This window comes from Micromys minutus, assembly GCF_963924665.1.
Source record: "Micromys minutus genome assembly, chromosome: 2".
Lineage (NCBI taxonomy): Eukaryota > Metazoa > Chordata > Mammalia > Rodentia > Muridae > Micromys > Micromys minutus.
The window spans coordinates 60,002,177-60,022,462 of NC_137971.1; the positions used below are offsets into that span (position 1 = coordinate 60,002,177).

The window sequence follows — 20,286 nt, forward strand, 5'->3', positions numbered from 1 at the left end:
CTAAAGTTAAATAATTTAATTAAATATTTTAATTTAAAATATTAATTAATCAATCAATTAATTGAAGGCTGAGCAATCGAGAGGGAGCAAAGCAATAAGCAGTACCCCTCTGTGTATCTACATCAGCTCTTGCCTCCAGGTTTCTGCCCTGTTTGAGTTCCTGCCCTGACTTCCTTTAGGACTACAGTGTGGAAGTGTAAGCCAAATAAACTCTTTCCTCCCCAACTTGCTTTTGGTCATGGTGTTTCATTATAACAATAATAACCCTAAGACCAGGACATTACCTTTACCTTTCATGGTCAGGCATAGGTCTCTGACTACAACACAGGGAAAAGTATTCTGGGGACTTTCCTTCCCACCAACGCCTAGAGAACACCTCATCATTGTAGTCTCTCAGTTCTCTAGCATAAGATGCTCAAGGCTGAGCACTCAGAGGCCCAGCAGGCAGCTTGCTTGCTTGTAGAGCCCTCTGCACATGTGGGCAGACAACACCTGACCCCATTGATCAAGACCCAGAACTGAGGTTCTGAGAGTTGTGTTCACACTGTTCTGACGTGGAACTCATGTTTTCCCAGACACCAATCCATGCAGCTGTCACTGGCCTAAAGTCCTGTCAGAGCTCTGAATGAGTACAAGTTGTATATGACCTAGAGCTGCCCAGTGGAAGGTACTTCTGGGCCTAAGCTCTCCCAGAAGAGATGCTGAGCCCCAGAACAGTGCCTTCCCAACAGGCTGGCTAAAACAGGATGCCTGGAGCCAGAATGCATAGGAAACTCCTTCTCTACTTTGGTAATGAAACTGGTCTTTCCCTCCTTAGGCTCTACTGGCCTCAGCCAGGACCCGTGGTTCAGCAATGTGGGTGATATAGTTACGGACAGTGGGCAGGGCTCTGAGCAGGATTTCATCACATAGCACTGGCTGGCTCCAGGCCTCTAAGATCCTTCCAGCTCTGCCTATCACACCTGGTCCTGGCCTAATGCTCTTGAAGATGCCTGATGCATTCCACAGGCAAAGTGAGGATGTACAGTCTACCGGGACCTGTTTGTTTCAGAATAAGATAGACCCGTATTCTTCTGCCCAGCAGAGCAGACCTCCTGAAGATGAAAACCTGTCGCGGGCCACTGATGGCAGGGTCCACTTGGCTCAAGCTAATTGCAAACATGAATTCCCCTAGCTCAGCCTTTCCTGGGGGAACCCCTGAAAGGAAGTACAGCAACTCAGGATCTGGCATAACATGACCACTATGTGACTACAGGGCCCCTGGTTGTCCAGAGGCCAAAACTCAGGCTTCCCAGATTGTAGGACAGAGGTGGGGAGACCACAACCAAGAAACAGATATGGGTGGCGCCTCCATTTTCTTCTCCCAGCCTCAGAACCAGGGGTGGTGGGGGCACAAAGGCAAGGTTGGATGCTCTCACTCCTCCAAAGACCCCTCTCATGCAAGGTCCCCACTTCCATGTGTGTGGATCTTCAAAGATTCATAGGGCCAGACAGTGGGGTGCTGGGTGAAAGGGAGATCTGTTGTTCTAGCCATGAGCTGACAGACAAGGATGCCCAGAAGCTCCCATTCATCAAGGCATATCCCTCCTGACGAAAGGGTCTCCAGGATGGCTGAAGAGTCCCTGGAAATGGAGAGATGGTATGTGTGTAGGGTCTTGCAGACAGTGTCTGGTGTTAACATCTTTCTGCAAAGCTTGAATGTGAAGAAGGCTTTGCTTCTACAAAAACGTTGGGCAAACAAGTGGGGTGTGGTAGCGCATACCTTTAATCCCAGCACTCTGGGAGGCAGAGGAAGCAGGTCTCTATGAATCCAAGGCCAGCCTGGTCACAAAAAAAGTTCCAGGACAGCCAGGACTGTTACACAAAGAAACCCTGTTTCAAAAAAAACTGTCACAAAACAAAAAACATATTTTTTTTTTCTTTTTTAAAGTTGGGAGAACATTCTCCCACCTCCCAATCGCAGATCCAGACCCACAGGATACCATCAGAACAGCCCTGGGCTAGTCAGTGTTGGATCTGCACCACGCCCCTTCTTCCTGAGCCTGGAGAACACCTTAGAGGCAACCAGTGCTCTCCTATTGTCCACACGTTCCTCCTGAGGGCTATGGCACCCTCAAAACCCAAGAGTATTTTCCATCAAAATCAGGAACAAGAAAAGCCACTACCACCATCTCAGAACATCCCTTAGCTCTGATCTCAATCAGAGAAAATGGAGACAGGAGGCTCCAATGGAGGAAACAACCAAACCATTCTGGTCTAAGCCTCTGTCTGAGGGATTTAGGGGTGGACAGGAAAACCAAGAGGCCTGAGGCAGGAGACTGAAACCACCACCTAGAGCCTTGCTTCAGATTTGCATCCTGTCAGGTGACCGTGAGTGAACAGTACAATGGGCACAGTGCCACCTTGACGGGAAGGCCAGGGCCCTTCTCTACCCCATTAGAGGATTGTGGCTCTCACAGGTCAGGTAGGTTCAGCTTTGAGCTATTCAGGCCTCAACACCACCCGTTTCTTTTCACACTTAAACAAAGGAGCAGAGACAGTTTTTTCTTTCTGTTTTCTTTTTGGTCTTGGAAGTGACAGAGGGGAAAGGAATGTGGCCTCACAGGGCAGAGCTGGTATCTCCTAACCTGAGGCCTGTTTTCACTTCTGCCCTCCCTCTCCCCTTCCAGTCCTGGTGACACAGCAGCATCTCAGATCAAGGTGGCACCGCAGGCCGGGGCTGGGAGCCAGGGACCCATGCTTTGAGTGGAATGTGGAAGAGATGAAGCTAGGTTTCCGGCTCAAGTGCACAGAGACCCTACACCCAAGGGCTGGAGGAGAACCCCATACATGCAGTTTGGTTTCCTCAGGCCTGAAGGGTGGCTCGCGCAGAGTAAAGGAGGCCAGGCACAGGAGGATGTCCTGTAGCTAGGCCCAGCACCCATACCAGGAGTTTCACAGGCTGGGCAGAAAGCCCTGTTTCTGTGTGAGGATGCCTAAGCCTTGCAGCCGATAGCACACAAAGCAGCAAACATGTCACCAGGCTCCAGGCCACTTCTCGGCTAGGAACGGTGAAGCTTGAACAGATACATTCAGCTGAGAGGAGCCAGGTGCCCTAAGCTGGGCCCCTCCCCATGCACACCTGCTCCTCTGGAGTCAGGCCAACCACTGTGCCCAGCATGTTTCTGCACACAGCCAGCCAGAGACACATGGTCCCCTTGGACAGAAGTCAGGAGTTCCAGGACAGCAACTGCACCCTCATTGTCGGTGACCTTGGGAGAAGAAAAAAAAGGGTAGAGGTTACCAAGGGGTCAGCTGTAGGAAACAGGACCCTAGAGGGTTTAAGTATCAAGACAGAGCACTTCTGAGTTTGTATCAGTGTCCCTTCAGCCCTTGCCTTTGGACACTATGGCTTTGCAGAGCTCCCAGAGGCTGCTCTGCCTCCCCGCCAGCTCTCACCAGGCTAGTGAACCGTACTTCCCTTGTTCCCACAACTTCTGCTGCCCATGCCAGAGGAAGGTAGAGATCTTAGGCGGTGGGAGGCTTTGGAACACAGGATCAGCCATGACCAGTAGGAGGGCCAAACACTAAGAAGTCTTCGAGGGAAATCTGCTGTTCTAGTAATGAGCTCACTGCACGGGGAGTCCCTGAGTCCCTCAGTCACCAGGCAGACCTCCAGGGTAAGGGAGGGCAGACCCCAAAAATAGATGATGATGATGATGATGGTGGTGCATATGTGTGGATGGATGGATAGAGGGTGTGGTATCAGCTCTAGGTTATAGATAGAGCCTTTCTACAGCTCCAAGCATAACCATAGTTACTACTCAATTAGCACGGATACCTGTAAGCACTGTGCTAAACTGAGGTGCTTTGGAGAAATGTGTCAACTCAGCAGTCTTGAGCTAAAACGATGCCTAACATGTCTGAAGCACTAACTCTCTCTTCAGAGATGCAGATAGGCAAGTAACAGGACTAGAAAGTGAATCAGACAGGAAGCAGGGACTCAGCCAACTTTGGAGAGCAGATTCCTGTACGATCTGCGTGACAGGCTCCATCTATTTCTGCAAACCTCAAATCTCACTCCCAGCAAGCTAAGTCTGTACGTATTGATGGAGAAGAATGTTCAGAGAACACAAAATCTCCGTCTAGGAAACAACTCCAGGGAATGCCTAACCTGAGAGACAGAGACTCTGCACATCAGGAGCTGGAGAAACCTCAGCAAGTAAAATGCTTGCTGTGCTAATGTGAGGACTAGAGTTTGGGTCCCCAGTACCTGGATGGGTGTGGCAACTACTTGGGATGCTGAATCATGCAGAAGGCATGAAGGGGACCCTCTGCTTGTGTGCATGTATGTATAGCATGTTTGTGTGATTCCATGTAGACAGTCAACGATTGTAGCAGGTCAGCAATCTACAGAATTAGGGGACCTTGGTTCTCCGGACCCCTGAAGCCCCTTGAGAGTCAAAGGAGGAACTCAATTCATCAAGATGTTTATGTCAGAAAGTCACATGCAAAAAGGTTCTGGGGTGAAGAGCCTCACCCATCACCCCAGCAGCAAAGCACAGTTGACCTAGAAATATAGCACACAATCTTCTCAGTGCCCAGCATTCTAACCCACTCTGGCCCTACAGGCTGACCTACATCCAGGCTGGAACACATCTAAAGATTGCTACCCTGGGAAGGGAGTTCCAGATCTCTGAGTGGCCTTGGGGTGCCTCTAAGGTCTGGCTAGGCTCTGTGCGGATGCAACAGGTGTACTTGCAGCAGGGTGTGTGCATGTGTGTGTGTGCGTGCACGTACCCATGTGCAGCAGCGGGGTGGGGTGGGGTGGGGGTGAGGCGTGGAGGGAGGGAGAACACGCCTGAAAACCATTTCTCCTGGCCCTTCTAATGAGTGCTTTAAGGTTTGAAAGAGGAAAAAAATAAAACAGCCCTGGGAAACAATTAAAGCTAAGTCTCTCTGGCCACCCTGGCCTGACCTTTGGAAATGCCCTCAAACATCCTGTGAGACCTTCATTGGGGAAAAGAACAAGCTTTGAGAGGAGACTCTCAAGGGCTCCTGGCCTCGAGCCTCTCTTTGTCTCACAACTGGGACCTTCAAAGAAACCCTTCCTCTCCACTCTCAGGGAGCTGGCCGCTTACCAGCACTTCGGGGCAAGCTTAGCTGCTCCGGGTTGCTGACAGGCTAGAAACCCACATTCTGCAGAGTACAGGCTCATCCTATCCCAGCCTAGCCCACCCTGCAGCTTGGGGCACCTCTCTACAAAGGTGGAGAGCTGAGGCAGCTAGAGGACTCGCCCTTCAGCTCCCTCCCCACCCCAGGGACGGGAACAACCTGGAAGTAGTTGCTTTTTGATGCTGCTCTGCCTTCAGGGGATGGTGTGCATGAGCCTGCTTGTGCTAAAATCAGAGGGACAAGCCTCCTAGATTAGGATGCTGACTCTAGGAGTCAGGAGGGACCATGAGGGATGCCAAGCAGGGGAACCACAGAAATGCTTACAGCATTACAAAACACAGCCCAGTTAAAAAAAAAACCCAGTAATGAATGCAAATGAAACAAACCTGTCTTATCCTGTTTGTGTCACGTGACTCAGAGAGGAACTGTCCTCAAGGTCTTTGACACACAGGAGTGTGGAGATCCTAGATTGTTGTGTTATCTATCACTGGGGCAACCTTGGTGGCAAACCCTCCTGGAGGAGGGTATTAGTGATTTTATATCCCCAAACTATCGTATTGTATTGTAATGAGGTAAAAAAAAAAATTATAAGTATAACACACATTACTAAAAACAATTCAATTTTGCATATATAAAATTAATAATTGTTTTTATCATACCATTAAGCTTTGCTATAAAGAGAAAAGAAAAGGAAAGAAAAGAAAAAGTAGTTTCAAGTGTTAACACCAGAAGCAACACTCAGCCCAGGAACAAGCGCAAGCTGGAGCGTGGAGCAGCCTAGTCCCAGGCCTGGGCTCTCAGGAACTGTGAGGGCCTCAGGCGTGGCCAGAACATAGATTATTACCAGAGTAAAATGGTGGGTGTGGCACGAAGTAGGGATGCTACCAGATGCTGTGGTCACTGAAGGTCTGGGGCTGACTGGGGAATGTGACTTAGGGTGGGCAATCTGAGCAGCGGAGGAACTCTTGCTAGAAGTAATGGGGCACGTTACGGAGCACCGAGCAGTTAGTAAACACCGTTCGGGATGGAGCTTTATTCAGCCAGGACGTGCTAGATAAACACTGGGACGGGGGAGAATGCACACAACCAGGAACGGATGACACAGTGATGCGGTGAGCATGGGGACCACCCTCAAGCGTAGAGCGGAAATATTCTCTGTAGGGAGCAGTTTATGTGACAGCTTCAAATCATCCCTCAAGTGAGCAAAGGGAGTGACTTCTCGAAGGGAACAGTCTGAGGAGGAGGTCTATCAGATGAAGCCCAAAGCAGGGGGTCAGGAACCACCATGTAGAGATGGGTGTGCTGAGGCCATGGCTTCTCACTAGAAAACAGGCAGTACTTGGTCCAAAAGGTTCAGACAGGCAGGGACATCCAGAGGCTTTGTAAAGGGCCAATGATGCCCCCAGATACCTTAACACCTGGTATTCCCACTCACCTCCCCCAAACTGTCTGGTCTGCCTGCCTGCAGGCTCCCAACATAATACCCAGTGGCAGTGGCAGGGACAGGCCACTGGGAGCCAGTGGGTGGGAAGGCCTGAGCCCCTGTTAAAGACCTGGAATTATAGGCCTTAGTTTCCTTCTGGAACAAAATAATTACAACCTTCCCAGAGGACCTGAATTCCCTGAAAGCAATGCAGAAGTCAGCTGACAACCCATGGGGGAGCAGAAGTGCTGGAAGAAAGAGCTGGTTTGGTGCATTCCACTAAGGGATGCTGTTCAAAGGCTGGATGCGGGAGACGCTGTGATGTGGGGGGGGGGGTGGTACCCAGTGCACTTGGAGTCTAGAGGCATGTTCTTCTCTCCACTCCGCCAGCACAGTGTACTAGCACCTGCAATAGACTGGATCCTGATCAATCTCTGCTTTTCCAGGAGAAATGAATATCATGAAGTAGGAGGGTGAGGGGGCCATCATGTTCCTCAAACTGGCTGTCTCACTGTATTCACAGATGGATCTTTCTGGAACAACAGATTCTTCCCTCATAGGACAGACCCTGGAGCTCTACATCACAATGGCCCTTTCCAGATGCTACTATACAATTAGGCTGATGTTGTGGGGACACAGAGGCAGTGGTCCCTGCTGTCTTTGTGGACCCTGGACCAGTCTATCCTTGAAGCTGTCTCCCCTCTGCTACATGAGAGGCTGGCACAGACAGTGTGTGCAGGTAACTTCATGAACAATATGCTAGGAATGTTGATTGAGCAGAATGTAGAGGAATTTAAATTCAGAACATGGCTGCTCTGGCAAGAGATCACATCCAAAGATTTTCTAGGTCTGTGTGATCTAGCCAGAGTACAGACATGCCTTTAATCCTAAGAGACAGAGGCAAGCAGATCTCTAAATTCAAAGCCAGCCTGTTATAGAGCACGTGTCAGGTAAAAACAAACCACTTTAAGTCCAGGAGTGATGGTACACTCCTTTAATCCCAACACTCAGGAGACAGAGGTATGTAGATCTCTGAGTTCTAGTCTGTTCTGTTTGGTCAGTTCATGGAATTCAGAGGCAGTTTTACCAGGAGGTTTCTAAAGAGAGAACAAGCTAGACACAGGTGAAGGCAGAACAGGCCAGAGAATGGGAAGGAGCCAGATTAGAACAGATTGCTAGAGTTAGTTTGAAGCCAAGCAGGACAATTCAGTGAGAAGCTGAGAGAAGCCAGATTAAATCAGTCATCTTAGAGAGGAGTTTGAGCCAGAACAGCTGAGCTGATTATTAGCCAGCTGGAGGTCAGAAAGAACTAGGGAGGTGTGAGCTTATTCAGCAGTAAGTCTCAGAGGCTGAAAATGTTCTAGGCCTAGATTAGATTGTACTGAGGCTAGAAGCTTCCGGTTAGCAAATGGGGAGTGAACATCCAAAATGACAATTACATCAGGAAAATAAAAAATACTTTTACAGGAGAATGAGAGGTGAGTAGACCCCCCCCCACCCCCAGTAGGCTTAGACCTCTGGAACTTGATCATTTCAGCTTCTATTACATACTTCCATGGATAAAACCCAATTAGTTATTTCTGAGATGATTACACTGAACTAGAAGAAGGGCCCCCAAAGCCATTTTGGGTCCTTGTCAGAAAGGCATCTTAAGATACCACCGAGGAAGAGGAAAGCTCCAAGATGATGGAGGAAGACTAGACAGACATCAATGTAGCCAGAAGCACTTGAAAGGAGCTCAAGCTTTGGTTACCCTCTCCAGCCTTCTGAGGGAGCCCAGCTGGGCTTAGCTTTCAGACCTCTGACTCTAAAGATGTTTGTAGGCCCTACTTTGTGGCAGTTTGTGACCATGGCTACAGGACAAACTGACTCTAGGGAGGATGACAGATCAGGAAAGGGGCGCATCCTAGGCATGGGTGTGTAGTACTTCCTGGTGAAGTTTTACAGCTTCAGTCCAAGATTCTGGCCATTCGAGGTTAGGACCTAAATGCTCCCATGTCTGAGGCCTGTGATGTCTCAGTAGACACCTAGATGTTGTGGGTGCCGGGATGACCTCCCAGCTTCTTTGTAGGGAAGTGCCATAACTTTCAGTCTGTCCACAGATTGCCCTGGCATGTGGGTAAACAGAAAAGAGGTGCCATCAAACAGAACAGGTTTGCTGTACACCTCTTGGCCAATCTCCAGGCAGAACCTGGCAACCATCAAACCAGTACCTCATGTCTTTAGATAGTGCAGTGGTACAAGGTAGGCAAAGCCCCACCCCACTGTTGTCAGTCCTGAGGTCTCCCTCTCTGACCCTATGTGGCTTCCTGTCCCCAAGGGTAGTCAGCCCATTCTCTCCTGGACCCTCTTCCTGCCTCCAAGGTGCTACTCTTGTCACCCTTCCCCCCACCACAACCAGGGGTTAGAGAGGAACCTGAACTCACTCGAACCCTTTACAGTCTTTGCTGGCCCTTTGCTCCGGGAGCACCCACTCATACATAGGACAATTGGGTGGTCAGCTCCTGCAGGGCTCCAGGCAGCAGCACAGTCCAGAGCAGAAGAAACCTGTCCTGTCCAAACAGGGATATAGGCTCAGCTTTCATCCAAGACTTTTTGCCCACAGCCAATAAACTCACACCAGAGCCCCTGGGTAAACAACCCCTGGAGCCTAGCTAGCGAAGGCATGGTGGTCATCTATAAAGGCAGCTGCCTACAAGTTCATTCCTAAGCCCACAGTGCTGCTGTATCCTTCACGCATCCACAAGACAGGTGCCACTGTCACCCTGTGACAGACAAGGAAATTCGGATCTCTGTGCACATTTGAGTCAGGGCAGCCTAGCCTGTACATCTGGATCAGGACCTACTTGGAGGAGTCACTGAGTCTGATACACAAGTGACACATCCCAGGGTCAGGGCACCCACTCCCCCAGTGTGGAGAGTGTCCACGCCGAGCCCCATCAGCTGGTCCTTCGGCCATCCATCAGAGCAAACGAAGGGTCTCTCGGGGATGAGATACTGAACTCCATGGCTTTGGAAGGGAATAAATATACCTGGCTTTCTTTGATGGCTCCCAGCACACAGGAGAGTGGCACTCTCGTCCCCCAACCTTGAAGGACTGCTCTTCCTGTCACAGCAGGCTTCAGGGTCAGTGAGCTGGACCTGGAAGCTGACCTTCTCCATCACTCCTCTCCTACCTGAACTCAGTCCCTGAGCAGCTTCCTGTCCTCAAATGGCCAGGCCAACAATTGTGTCCTTTGCTGGATCCCCACCAGCATCTCAACAGCTTGTGCTTAGAGGGTCCCCAGGTATCCCTCCTAAGCAAGTTGAAAGGGATTAACTCCAACCGCACTAGGGGCTTTGCAGGGTACATTTGTCCACCAGGGGCCCCTAATTCACACAGCAGGAGGCTCCAGCTCCATCTGATGAGCCCTTGACTGGCCTGGCAGCAACCTCCTCTCTGTGTTTATACAGTCCTTACACAAAAGCAAAACACCACCAGACAAGCACCCCGCGGAGCACTTTGCTGCTATAGGGACCCAGTGCCTCATACTCCCAGAAGGCAAAGGGCTGCTGGGTGCATGCCGGTCCAGGCACAGCCTAGGACCAGGCACCAGGCAAACCAGTTGGGTGAGATTTTTTCCCCCCCTCTGCTTCTGGATAAACAGGGCCTGCCCAGAACCTACAAGGCTGCATTCTCCAAGGTGCAGCTAAGACCTGGCTGGTCTTCCAGAGTCCGTGGATCCCTTTGGGTAGATGTCTCCAGTCACTGTCTCTGTCTATAGCGTGGGTAGGAATCGAAAGTCGGTTTGTAAGGACTAGGCTAAACTCCATCTCTCACCAGAAGCTGGGTTTAAGTCACATAATGGAGGCACGTGAGAGGGGCTGGAAGCCTTTTATTTATCCGTATTGCTCCCAGCCATGACCAGCAGCTGAACAGAGAGGGCCAAAGCAAGGAAGAGGGTGAGGGAGCAAGGCAGAGCCAGGTGCAGAGTGCTCCAGGACTGGGTGTGGCTACAGCTGAGGTTCTGTGAGGGCCAGGATACAGCAGGGGGACTCAGGGCAAGTCACCTGACCCACCTCTGTTTTAGCCTGATGGACGTCCTGCCTTAGGATAAGTGGAGGCTGGAGGTCGCTGCCACAGACCCCATGTCTGTTTTGTACCTGCCTCATCCTGCACAAAGGTCCCCAACTGAGAATAGGTTCAACTGTTATGCATAACCAGGATCACAGCAGCCTGAAAGCTAGCCCCAAAGCCTGCCTCCCAATACTGCTTCCTCTCCTGGGACCTCCAATGTAACTGACAGAGCAATGAACAGGCTTGAGGGGTATCCCAGACCCTTCCTGAGCAGACATCAGTTGGTCCTGCTAAGGACCGAAAGACTGACGAAAGGCTATCTCCCAAGAAACCATGATACCAAAATGGTGGAGTGAGCAGGTGGCCTGGGAAGACAGGTCACCAAGGGAACTAATACCAAGTCAACGGGTCTAGCTGGAGGTAGAAGCAGGGCTCTGGTCTTCTGAGTATAATCACCTGACATGACCTCCATGTCTCTGTACCATGGAATTAGCATTAAGGATTAAGAAAAAAAAAAACAAAGAGGCTGCCTGGAGCCAAGAAGAGAGAGCCTTAGACCTCTGCAAGTTATCCCCATGACAGTCAAAGCTAGAAGTGGCTATCAAATGTGAGGATGCCCAGGGAGAAGTACAGGCAGGTTGTATCCCTTATGTCTCCAGACACTCATGGTGACCAGAGGGCTACCAGAGATCCCCCCCAACTCCCATGAGATGACGCCCAGCAATGCCCCACAAGCCTGAACAATGACACACCCTCACTATGCTTGGTGCAATGTCCAGACCCTACACAGACCATTTGAGGATTGACTATTAAACTAGAGTCCTCCTAGAAGAGCTCAAGACACAGAACTGGGTACACCTAGTCACACTGAGAACCATTCAGGAGCTACCACACCTACAGAGAAGGAGGGACAGGACATGCTGAGTGGAACAGCTCCACTGGAGGGTCAGATACTCTCCCTGCCTTGCCTCTCTTTTCCCTGCCAGTCAGACGCCTGGCCCACATGAGCAGGAGGTATAAGGCCACTAGTGTTTGGGAAGAGAGTAAAAGAAGTTCCCTCTTCCCACAGAGTGACAGAGATGAAAGCCTGCCTTATATCCTTTTGCTCTCCCTTTACTCCAGCCAGAGTCCAGCAAATGGCATCCCTTTCCTCAAAAATCCTAGCAAAAGACTCAAACAAACAAACGTCCGCTAACCAGACCCTTTAGAGCATCTCTCTTGGGATGTGTGAGCTCCAGAGGCAGCATCAGTGAGGGCAACCGTGTTTAGGATGGCCCCCTTTGAACGACACGCCCAGCGTCTGGCTCCCTAGCGTCCGGATGACAACACACGAGCTCACGCTGGCTGCTTTGGGAACAGCAGGCACCTAGTGAACACAAGACTCACCTGCTCACGGTACCAAAGTTACATTTCAAACTGGGTCAAGAGCTCCCTTATTTCTGGGGCCACATGTTGTGTGGCATTTGCAGCCTCGGTTATGGCTTTCCGATACATCCCCTTCTTCTTACGATTAAATCTCAGTTTGAAAAATTCAGAGAAAGGGGACAGTTTTGAAATAGACAAGAATGATGTAGTTGGAGACCCAAACCATGAGACTTTCGCTTCTTGCCAAGAGGGCTCTCCATCCTCCTTCTGGCCAAGGCTGATGTCAAGGACACGTGCTGGCCACCAAGGAAAACCATGAATCTTACCCCACACAATGTCCCCTACAGCCACCGTCCTTCCATCTTCAGTCACACACTGTGAGACGCTCTGCGTGTGCAGCCTGACCGTGAGGGGAGGGACTGTCTGGCGAGTGTCAGCAGAAGATGAAGGAACAGAGGCACTGTCGCCAGATGACAGGTCTCCTGTGTCTGGAGATGTCACTTCTGAACCAGATGATTTTAATTCATCCAGGCTGTCGGCGCTACCCACAGATTCGCTGGCACAGTCTGCTCTCCTCCCCGGACAGCCAACAAGAAAAGCCAAGCCATCACGGCCATGTTTACCTTGGGGAAATCTCTTGAGGTCATCGTCCTCGCCAGAACTTCCAGAAGACAAGTCCTCTAGCCCATGGGTAGAGCCCTCAGCAGAGAGAGCAGGAGAGCTGACTAGGGGGCCCCGTGAGCATCCATTCAGCTCCTCTACCAGCTCAGCCCTGTACAGAGGCTCATTTTCGCCATCCCCCAGGCGGTGGGGCTTCAAGCGGATTTTGGGAGGTGGCAGGTCGGAGACAGGAGGCACTGGACGAGTCAGCTTCAGCTTGGGGATGGAGGCTGAAGGCCCGCTGGGTGGTCGGTCTCCACCACCCCTGGGCTCCACATCCCTCGCTCCCTCTGAGTCCTGGCTGCCATTCTGAACAGACTGTTGGGGGCAGAAGGGCTCCACAGAACCATGCACTCTGGAAGGGATCTTCACCACCTCACCCTTACCCTGTGGTGTGCTGTAGGAGATCTTGATGACTGGGCTCCTCGGAACATGCTCTCCAGCAACCCTGTCCTCTTCCCGCTTTTCCCTCTTGCTTCTCCTCGGTGCAGCCATGGCTAGGACAGCACTGTCTTCTGGTTCCCCTAGCTTTCGGGGTTCACTGTCGGGGCCACTGCCTAGCCTCCGGCGGGGTTTGGGGGTGCTTAGGGAGCCAGGACTGGCCTCCTGAGGACTCACAGTACTCTTGCATTTTTCACATAATATCTGACGTGGCCGCAGGCGGATTGTGCTAAGAATGAGTCTGCCAGGATCCCGGTTTCGGGAAAGTCGCCGACGGGTCCGCTTGATGGTCCTGGGTGGGGGCTGTGGCACCCATTGCTGGTAGGTGTTCCTCAGCCATAGTGGGTGGGGGAAGGGGGCACCCTCAAAATAGGGTGGGAAGGGAGGCAGGTTCCCGGCAGGCACAGGTGGTATAAGAGGTGGGGGTGGCTCAGGCACAGCTGTCTTGGGAGGTTGATCCTTCTCAGGGTCTTTGTGGTGAGGAGGCAGAGGCCCTGTCTCCAGCTGCATTCCTTCTCCAGCTCCTTCCTCAGGAACCTGGCCATGACAGCCAAGAGCAGAGGTGTTATCAGCCAGAGGCAGTAGAGTAGACGGAGACAGGCCGAAGAGGCCAGCCCTGGTAGAAGGAAACAAAACCAGAGTAAAGATAGTGAGGATTCGAGCTATACCCAGCACCTGTCACCTAACCAGCTCTAGGCTTGGGAGGCCATCATCAGAAATTAAGTCTGGTTCTTCCTCCCAATCCCATGCTTCCAGAAATAAGACTCAGACTCAAAATGTATTTACAAGGCTAGGCTCTTCTCTGACTAGGTCATAACTTGTTATTACCCATTTGCTCTAATCTACCTTCTGCCGCACGGCTGGTTACCTGTACCATAAATCTGTCTCCTCACCTCTTCCGAGGCAAACCCTCCCCTGCACTTCACGCCATCCCAGATTCCTTTCTGCCTCCTGATGTTCCAACTCTTATTTCCTGCCTGTGTCATAGGCTATCAGATTTATTATTGACAGGCAACACATCCCTACAGACATAAGACATTCGCTCTACAGTCATCTGAATCTAGGTCCCGAGTGGTGGATTGGCATTCAACAGGTACCCAGGCCCCACATGTCCTGTGACATGTGTCTTGAGGGCTTCTTCTTGGTCAGAGTATTAGAACCTGAGTCTGTAGACACAAGAAAGAGGGCTTGAGGCTAGCATGCTTCTAGAAGACTGAGAAGAGCATCTGCATCCCCAGACAGTAGCCAGTAGCTGCAGAACCCAGGCCTGTTCATGTGCCTCACTTTTCCTTCCCTTTCTTTAAGAGAACTAGAGACTCAGCTTGTTGGGATCCTCCCCCAGGCAAGCCTCTTGGCCCTGAAAAATAGGTCTTATAGAGCACCCTGGTCCCAGATGTCTAATATGCATCCTGTGTGCAGGGTGGGAGCCACGTGTGGCCAGATGCAGCCAGAGCCACAGCTCTGAGGACAGAGGCACCAAAGCAGAGCCCTTAGGGTGCTGTAATCTCCCAAAAGTCTCACCACTGGCCTCTACTTCCATGGCTCCTAGAAGAGGTTCAACAGCCAGCCTGTCACCTCTGAACCCCACCCTCAGAAAACACCACAGGGTCCCAAAAGAGGGTGTTGGCAGAAAGGGGAAGCTGGAATAGCCACCGTAGGGAGCAGCAGCATTCCTGTGATAAAAGGCAACCAGGTCCTGGGAAACATAGTACTCGCCCAGACAGGGAAGAGAAGGCCCTAGGAGAGTAGGAAGGATGGCAAGTGGTTGGTTTGGGAGGCAGAGCAGACAAGGACTAGTGAGAGTCTGGAGAGTTGCTATCCAGAGCTCATCTCCCTGGCAGCTTCCACAGTTACCTAGAGCATGAAGTGGGGGTTCCCTCTTGCCCCTCCTCTTCTGCTCATCCCTGCAGCCTCCTTGTGCTGAAAGGTGCTGTTAGCAGAGGGCACTCCAGAGGGTCTGCTTGCTTTAGCCCCACAGGCCTGGGGCAGACTCTGCAGGCTGAAGATAGATCCCCACTGGCTGCCAACCCAGGTCCTTTCCCAGAGTTCGGGGGCCCCATTCTCCTCAGAAATGGCAGAACCCTGGCAGAATGCAGCTACTCTTCCTTCCTGGAGCTGCTGCCCCGCCCCTGCTCCGGCCACACCCAAGGCCTGCCTAGTGGGTAAACAGAACAGCTCACCCCAGGTCAAGGAAGGCTGGCTGATAACCTTCCCCTGGGATGGCTGAGGCCAACTGCTAGATTTTGGGAGGCCATGGATATCCGGGCTCTGTTTTGGTGCTTCTAGTCTGTAGGCAGTGAAGGCTGTGGCTGTGATTTGAGCTCCCTCAACCCTTTAGCAGTTCCACAGAATGACAAGCAGTGACACTCCCTCTTCCCATAAGACAACAAGGTGAAGGGACTTGCAGACATGTTCTAGTCCTATGACGTTGGGATCCACTGCCTCCGGGTATAGAGCTGGCCATGGCAGAGGGACAAACTGTGATCTGGCCTGGGGTACATAGGGGATGTGGATCCCAAGGCTTGGCACCCTCAACGAGACCAGGCTGTGGCCCAAGCTGGTCAGTCTCAAGGACAGAAGCTCACAGGAAATGCTACAGATCTTGGCAGTGAGAGGAACCATTGATGGTTCACAACACACTAAGTGCCTACTGAGTGGATACAGCTTTGGGATAGAGGGTAGATATGTGGGAATGGTACCTGCTGGTTAAGAAATGATTCCCCAGGGCAGGAACCAATCAAATCTCCAAGAAGCATAGCATTGAACTTCTGATTTTAGGAAAAGATGGGAACACTGAGCAGGGTTGAGAAGTCCAGGAAGCTAATAAAGAGTGGCCCATACCCAAATGCAAAAGCAGTAGAGATTCAGAGGGGACAGAGACATAGGGCTCCCAGGGACACTGAGACTCTCCTGTTCTGCATGATGCTCTGATGAGGACCTAGTCCTGGGGACATATGGCCTGGCCCAAAGTCCTGGGCAAGACACCAGTGGCCAAATCATGTCCCTGGGGACTCACCTGCAGGAATGTCTCAGCCATTCACCCAGAGTAGCCTGGCTAAGGACAGCCCATGGACAAAAAGAATACAGTTCTGGCTGCTTGCCAGAGCTCTGGGCTGCCCCTGCTTGCAGCTGCCTCCATCTGGCTTCCCAGATCCACAGGCAGACCCAGGACTCATGAGGCTGCTGGCACTCAAGTGGCACCCTCCCACCCCTACTATGTCTGTCAGGGACCTTCCTCTCTCAGTTTGTGGTGGCAGAGGCTATCCTGCCACTGCCTGAGGGTTGAGTCAACAGGCTCCTGGATCAGAGGCATGCGGATGTGCAGAGCTGGGCGGGAGTCTGCGGAAACGTCTCTACATAGCTATGTTGCCAGGAGCCTGCAGCCCCAGGAAGGCCCAAGTCCAAACACCCAAGGCCCCACCTTGGGTTGTACACTAGGGCTTGCTTACTTTAGAAAGTCCCTGTAGTAGGGCTAGAGAGCTGGAAAGGGAAGGTCTTGCTGGAAACAGGGCTGCTTTGGACTGCTGAGTTTACAGAGGCCTCCAGGGGCCACCACTGCTCTGGGAGTAAGGTGAGTAGGTTTTCAGGACAAGTCACAGCCTGGAGATCAGAGCAATCCCTTCTCCAAAGCATACAATTGGACCTGCCCTGCATCCTTGGACACAGACCCCAGATTTCCAGAGGAGAATAGGTGGACCCTGCATTTATTAGCATCGATATCATCCTCAGACCAGGCTCACCACCCCACCCCCATGTCTTCCTTGCCCACTCTGTCAACATCTCTGTGGTACACTCCCCAACACCACCATGCCAGCCAGGACCCCAGTACACAGGCTCCAATGCACAAGACACCTGAACCCTCTAGTTCCTTGAGGGCAGAGAGGATGTCTGAGCACCATGGTAACCTCTGTGCCTACCACGTAATCTCAGGGATGCCTATCAGCACCTGAGCCTCCACCCTGACATATTCCAGGACAGAACTTGGTGCCCTTTAGCCTTGGTGACAGGCAGTTACTGTGGTCTTGGTCAAAAAGGATGTCACACTGACCATCCCAGCAGGTAGGCTCAGTGGTTGTGTGGTAGGTACAGTTTAAGAATCAACAGCTCAGATTAGAAGTCTGGAATCATCGGGCCTTTGCTAGTCTTGCAGACTACCTTTGGCCAGGGTCACCTCACCCGAGGTGCTCAACAAGAGACATAACCTCTATGGCACCTGCAGAATAGTGTCAGCCCTGTCCCTTCATGCATGACTTGAGTCAGCACACTTTGGAAGGGTTCCTCAAATTTGTAAGTAGGGATCAAAAAGGCAGCTTGTCAGAGGCTTAGCCCACTCCCTGGCACAGCGCAGCTGCTCAGTGAAAATACAGGCATGCATAGGTACCCAGAGCATCAGAGAACTTGCTTCAGGCTGCTCTGCAGCCTGGCAGCAGATTCAAGATGTAAGTGGGAGGAGGAACTTGGTACTGTACCAGGTGGCTTGTGAGCAAGACCCCCCTGAGCTCCCCAACCATCTGCAGACAAGGGAGGGAAAAGAGTAAACATCTTTCAGTCTAACTTCATGATGAGCACCAGTAGTGTCTGGATCCAGACTCAGACCCTTCCACCCAGCAGTCTATGTGAATGGGGCCAACCACGTCACACTTCCAATCTAGCAAGGAGGACACACGGTGATCAGGAACCATAAAGGACAACCAGGCCACTAGGCCTGTATCCAAACTGTGGGAGCTCTGATGCCTATAAACCTCAGCAGCACCTCAGGAATGCTGATCTGCTTGCTGCTTTGAGCCCCAAAGGCTCCCCTGAGGTTGGAGGAAATAGGACTTGGGAGCTCTTCCTTGGCTCACATCCAAGGGCCTCCATAGGAGTAAGGATAGGTACTGGTCCCAGAGGAGAAACTGGTACCTGGGAGGGCAGGTCAGCATGTGAACCCTGGAGGCTGAGAGCAGACCCTGCAGCCAAAACCACCCAGACAGCTGCTAAGCTGTGCTCAGTTTTGCCTCAGAAACAGGGCTGTAAACATTAGCTTTGCAACTCATAATACTATGGATAGAACATAGAAAACAGAAAAAAAAGGGGTGGTCTGCAGGAAAGATCAGGGGTGGGGAAGGAGAAACAGTTTCAAAGCCAAGCCTTAGAGGACTGGAGGGGCAAGGGCGGCTTTATTTTCAGATTCTCTGCAAGGGCACAGAAGCAACCAAAGCCACTGCAGAGAAAAGCTGTGACCACTGGCCAAGTTCCTGCTTCCAAGGGGCTCTGGTTATGGTAAACGGTGGGACACAGACACAAACACCCTATAGCTGCTAGTTCCCATGTTCAGGATCCCAGCAGCGGGCTTGTATTCATAAAGGGTGTGTGCATCTGCAAGCCAGGTTAGCCATCAGCCTCAGGGCAGAGATCCCACTATCTCTGTAGACACAGCCACAAGATAGGAAGGGCTACCTCAACCTATCTTATCTTGGGTACTAGAGCCTGAGTACTGGGGAAATGCAGGTCCTTTGCTGCAGACACTCTCTAGGGAGAGGCCAGAGCTGGCTGCACAGGTAGTGCAGGGGTGCAGCCCTGCAGGCTCAATACTGAGCCAGACCTGTCTAGGGAGGACAAGGCAGCCATCAGCAGGGTGGGGGAAGGCTTGGACTGGAAGCTTTCAGGTGGCTCTTCTGCAGCCCCTGAATGTCACCCCATTATAGGCACTCCTTGTACTAACCAACAAGAGAGGGGCACCAGTCACACGGGAGGCCATATGTTAAGTCACATGACTTGTGCATAAATGGCTTCTGGCACATCTAATGAAGACATAATGTCAGCAGGGTAACTGTCAAAGGAGGAAGGGCTCTGCTCTGTGGTGGGAACCCAGGAAAATCTGGGCTTTAGAAAGGGAAAAAGTTGGGTGTTTGAAAGCAGAGCCTTTTTCTGTTCCTAATTCCAGACTAAAGCCTGGCTGGAGCATAAGAGTCACAGACTGATTAATGCCTAATCATTTATCCGGCAGTGACAGCGCAGTGCCATGTGATTCTGGGTTCAGGTGGCTGCTCTGCGTTGCAGAAGCCCCTGAAAAGGGTATACAGGTGGTCTCAGGAACCAAGCCCAACGCGCTCCTCCAGTAGAGAGGCACTGGCCCTGTAACTTGTACCTTCTACTCCCCCGCAAGGCACCTCGCCCACAGCAGTGTTTTTACACCCCGCAGTCGTCGCAGCTGGTCTCCACCAGACACTCCTACAAGCCTTGGGCTTCCCCACTCTTGTGACAGGTGAGGCCACGGCGTAACTGACCCCCTTAAACGAATCGCAATTCTGCAAGCAGTCGAATTCAACAGTGCGTCTGAACAAAGAAAAGTGCGTTAATTATGGCAGATGTGCGGAGTTTCACGCAAGGCTTCCCGTGCATACGGGCCGGCACCCGCAGCCCCTCTGCGGGGCCACACGCTCTCCTGCCCCGAAAGTCACCGCGACTTTGGGAGAGAGCCACTTTCGCACCCAGACCGGCGGCCAGCTGGCGCGCCTCGAAACCCCGGCCCAGCAGAAACTGAAAGCGGACGCTGGGCTTTGCTGCTCCTCCGGGAGCCCGCATCGGAACCTCGAATCGGTGGAGAAGTGTCCCAGAGGATTCCTAGGAGTCCCGGGCCCGCGACCCTGCCCCGCTCACTTTTTCGTGCAATCCAGCAGGATCCCGGCGAAGCTGCGCTCGCCACAGCTCACGGTGACCACCAGCGCGCCGTTGACGACCTGTTCCACCCGCACCGGCAACCGGCAGCCGGCCCGCGGCTCCATGCTCCCGCCGCCTCCGGAGGCCGCCCCCACCCGCCACCGCCGCCGCCGCCGCCGCCGCCGCCGCCGGGTCAGCCCCGCGTGACGCCGCCTGACGTCACAAAGCTCTCTGTGCCGGCCGCCACCGCGGAGCTGGGCTGGGGCGCGCGGCCGCGGGCTGCGCTCCCGGGAGCCGGAGGGCGTGGGGCGGTCCGCTCTCAGCGTGCGCCCCACAGCCGGCTCTCAGGGCTGGGCAGGCAACGCATTGCAGGGCCCCACCAGGTGGAGAGAAGAGTTCGTTAATCTTGACGCCACGCTGCCTAGGAATGCCCCCTAGGAGGCCTTGCCAGGAACCGAGGGGTAGCGGGGACACTCCCCGGGTCCATGCCCTTCCCCCACTCTACTGCTCTGGGTCCCACCCCGGGCCCCACCTCCTTCCTGAT

At 52.4% G+C, this 20,286-nt stretch overlaps 1 protein-coding gene across 2 annotated transcripts; it reads right to left on the reverse strand.

Annotated features, from left to right (window-relative positions):
- Positions 1-2,639: 2,639 nt before the first annotated feature.
- On the reverse strand, positions 2,640-19,873 carry PWWP2B (PWWP domain containing 2B). 2 transcript variants are annotated; one of them, XM_080911042.1, is made up of 3 exons: positions 19,743-19,873; positions 12,326-13,716; positions 2,640-3,251 (listed from the first exon to the last, which is right to left on the reverse strand). In XM_080911042.1, exons 1-3 carry the CDS (start codon positions 19,865-19,867, stop codon positions 3,238-3,240), a joined length of 1,530 nt encoding a protein of 509 aa, XP_080767168.1. In that variant the 5' UTR covers positions 19,868-19,873; the 3' UTR covers positions 2,640-3,237. The 2 variants fall into 2 exon arrangements, with proteins under 2 accessions (XP_080767168.1, XP_080767167.1); XM_080911041.1 differs by having other exon boundaries at positions 12,021-13,716.
- Positions 19,874-20,286: the final 413 nt, after the last annotated feature.

Excerpts from the sequence above, each read along its gene's own strand:
- PWWP2B (XM_080911041.1), bottom strand. The coding sequence starts at position 19,867 with ATGGAGCCGCGGGCCGGCTGCCGGTTGCCGGTGCGGGTGGAACAGGTC. Across the intron at positions 13,717-19,742 it reads CTGCTGGATTGCACGAAAAA|GGCTGGCCTCTTCGGCCTGT; the intron begins GTGAGCGGGGCA and ends TCCTTCTACCAG.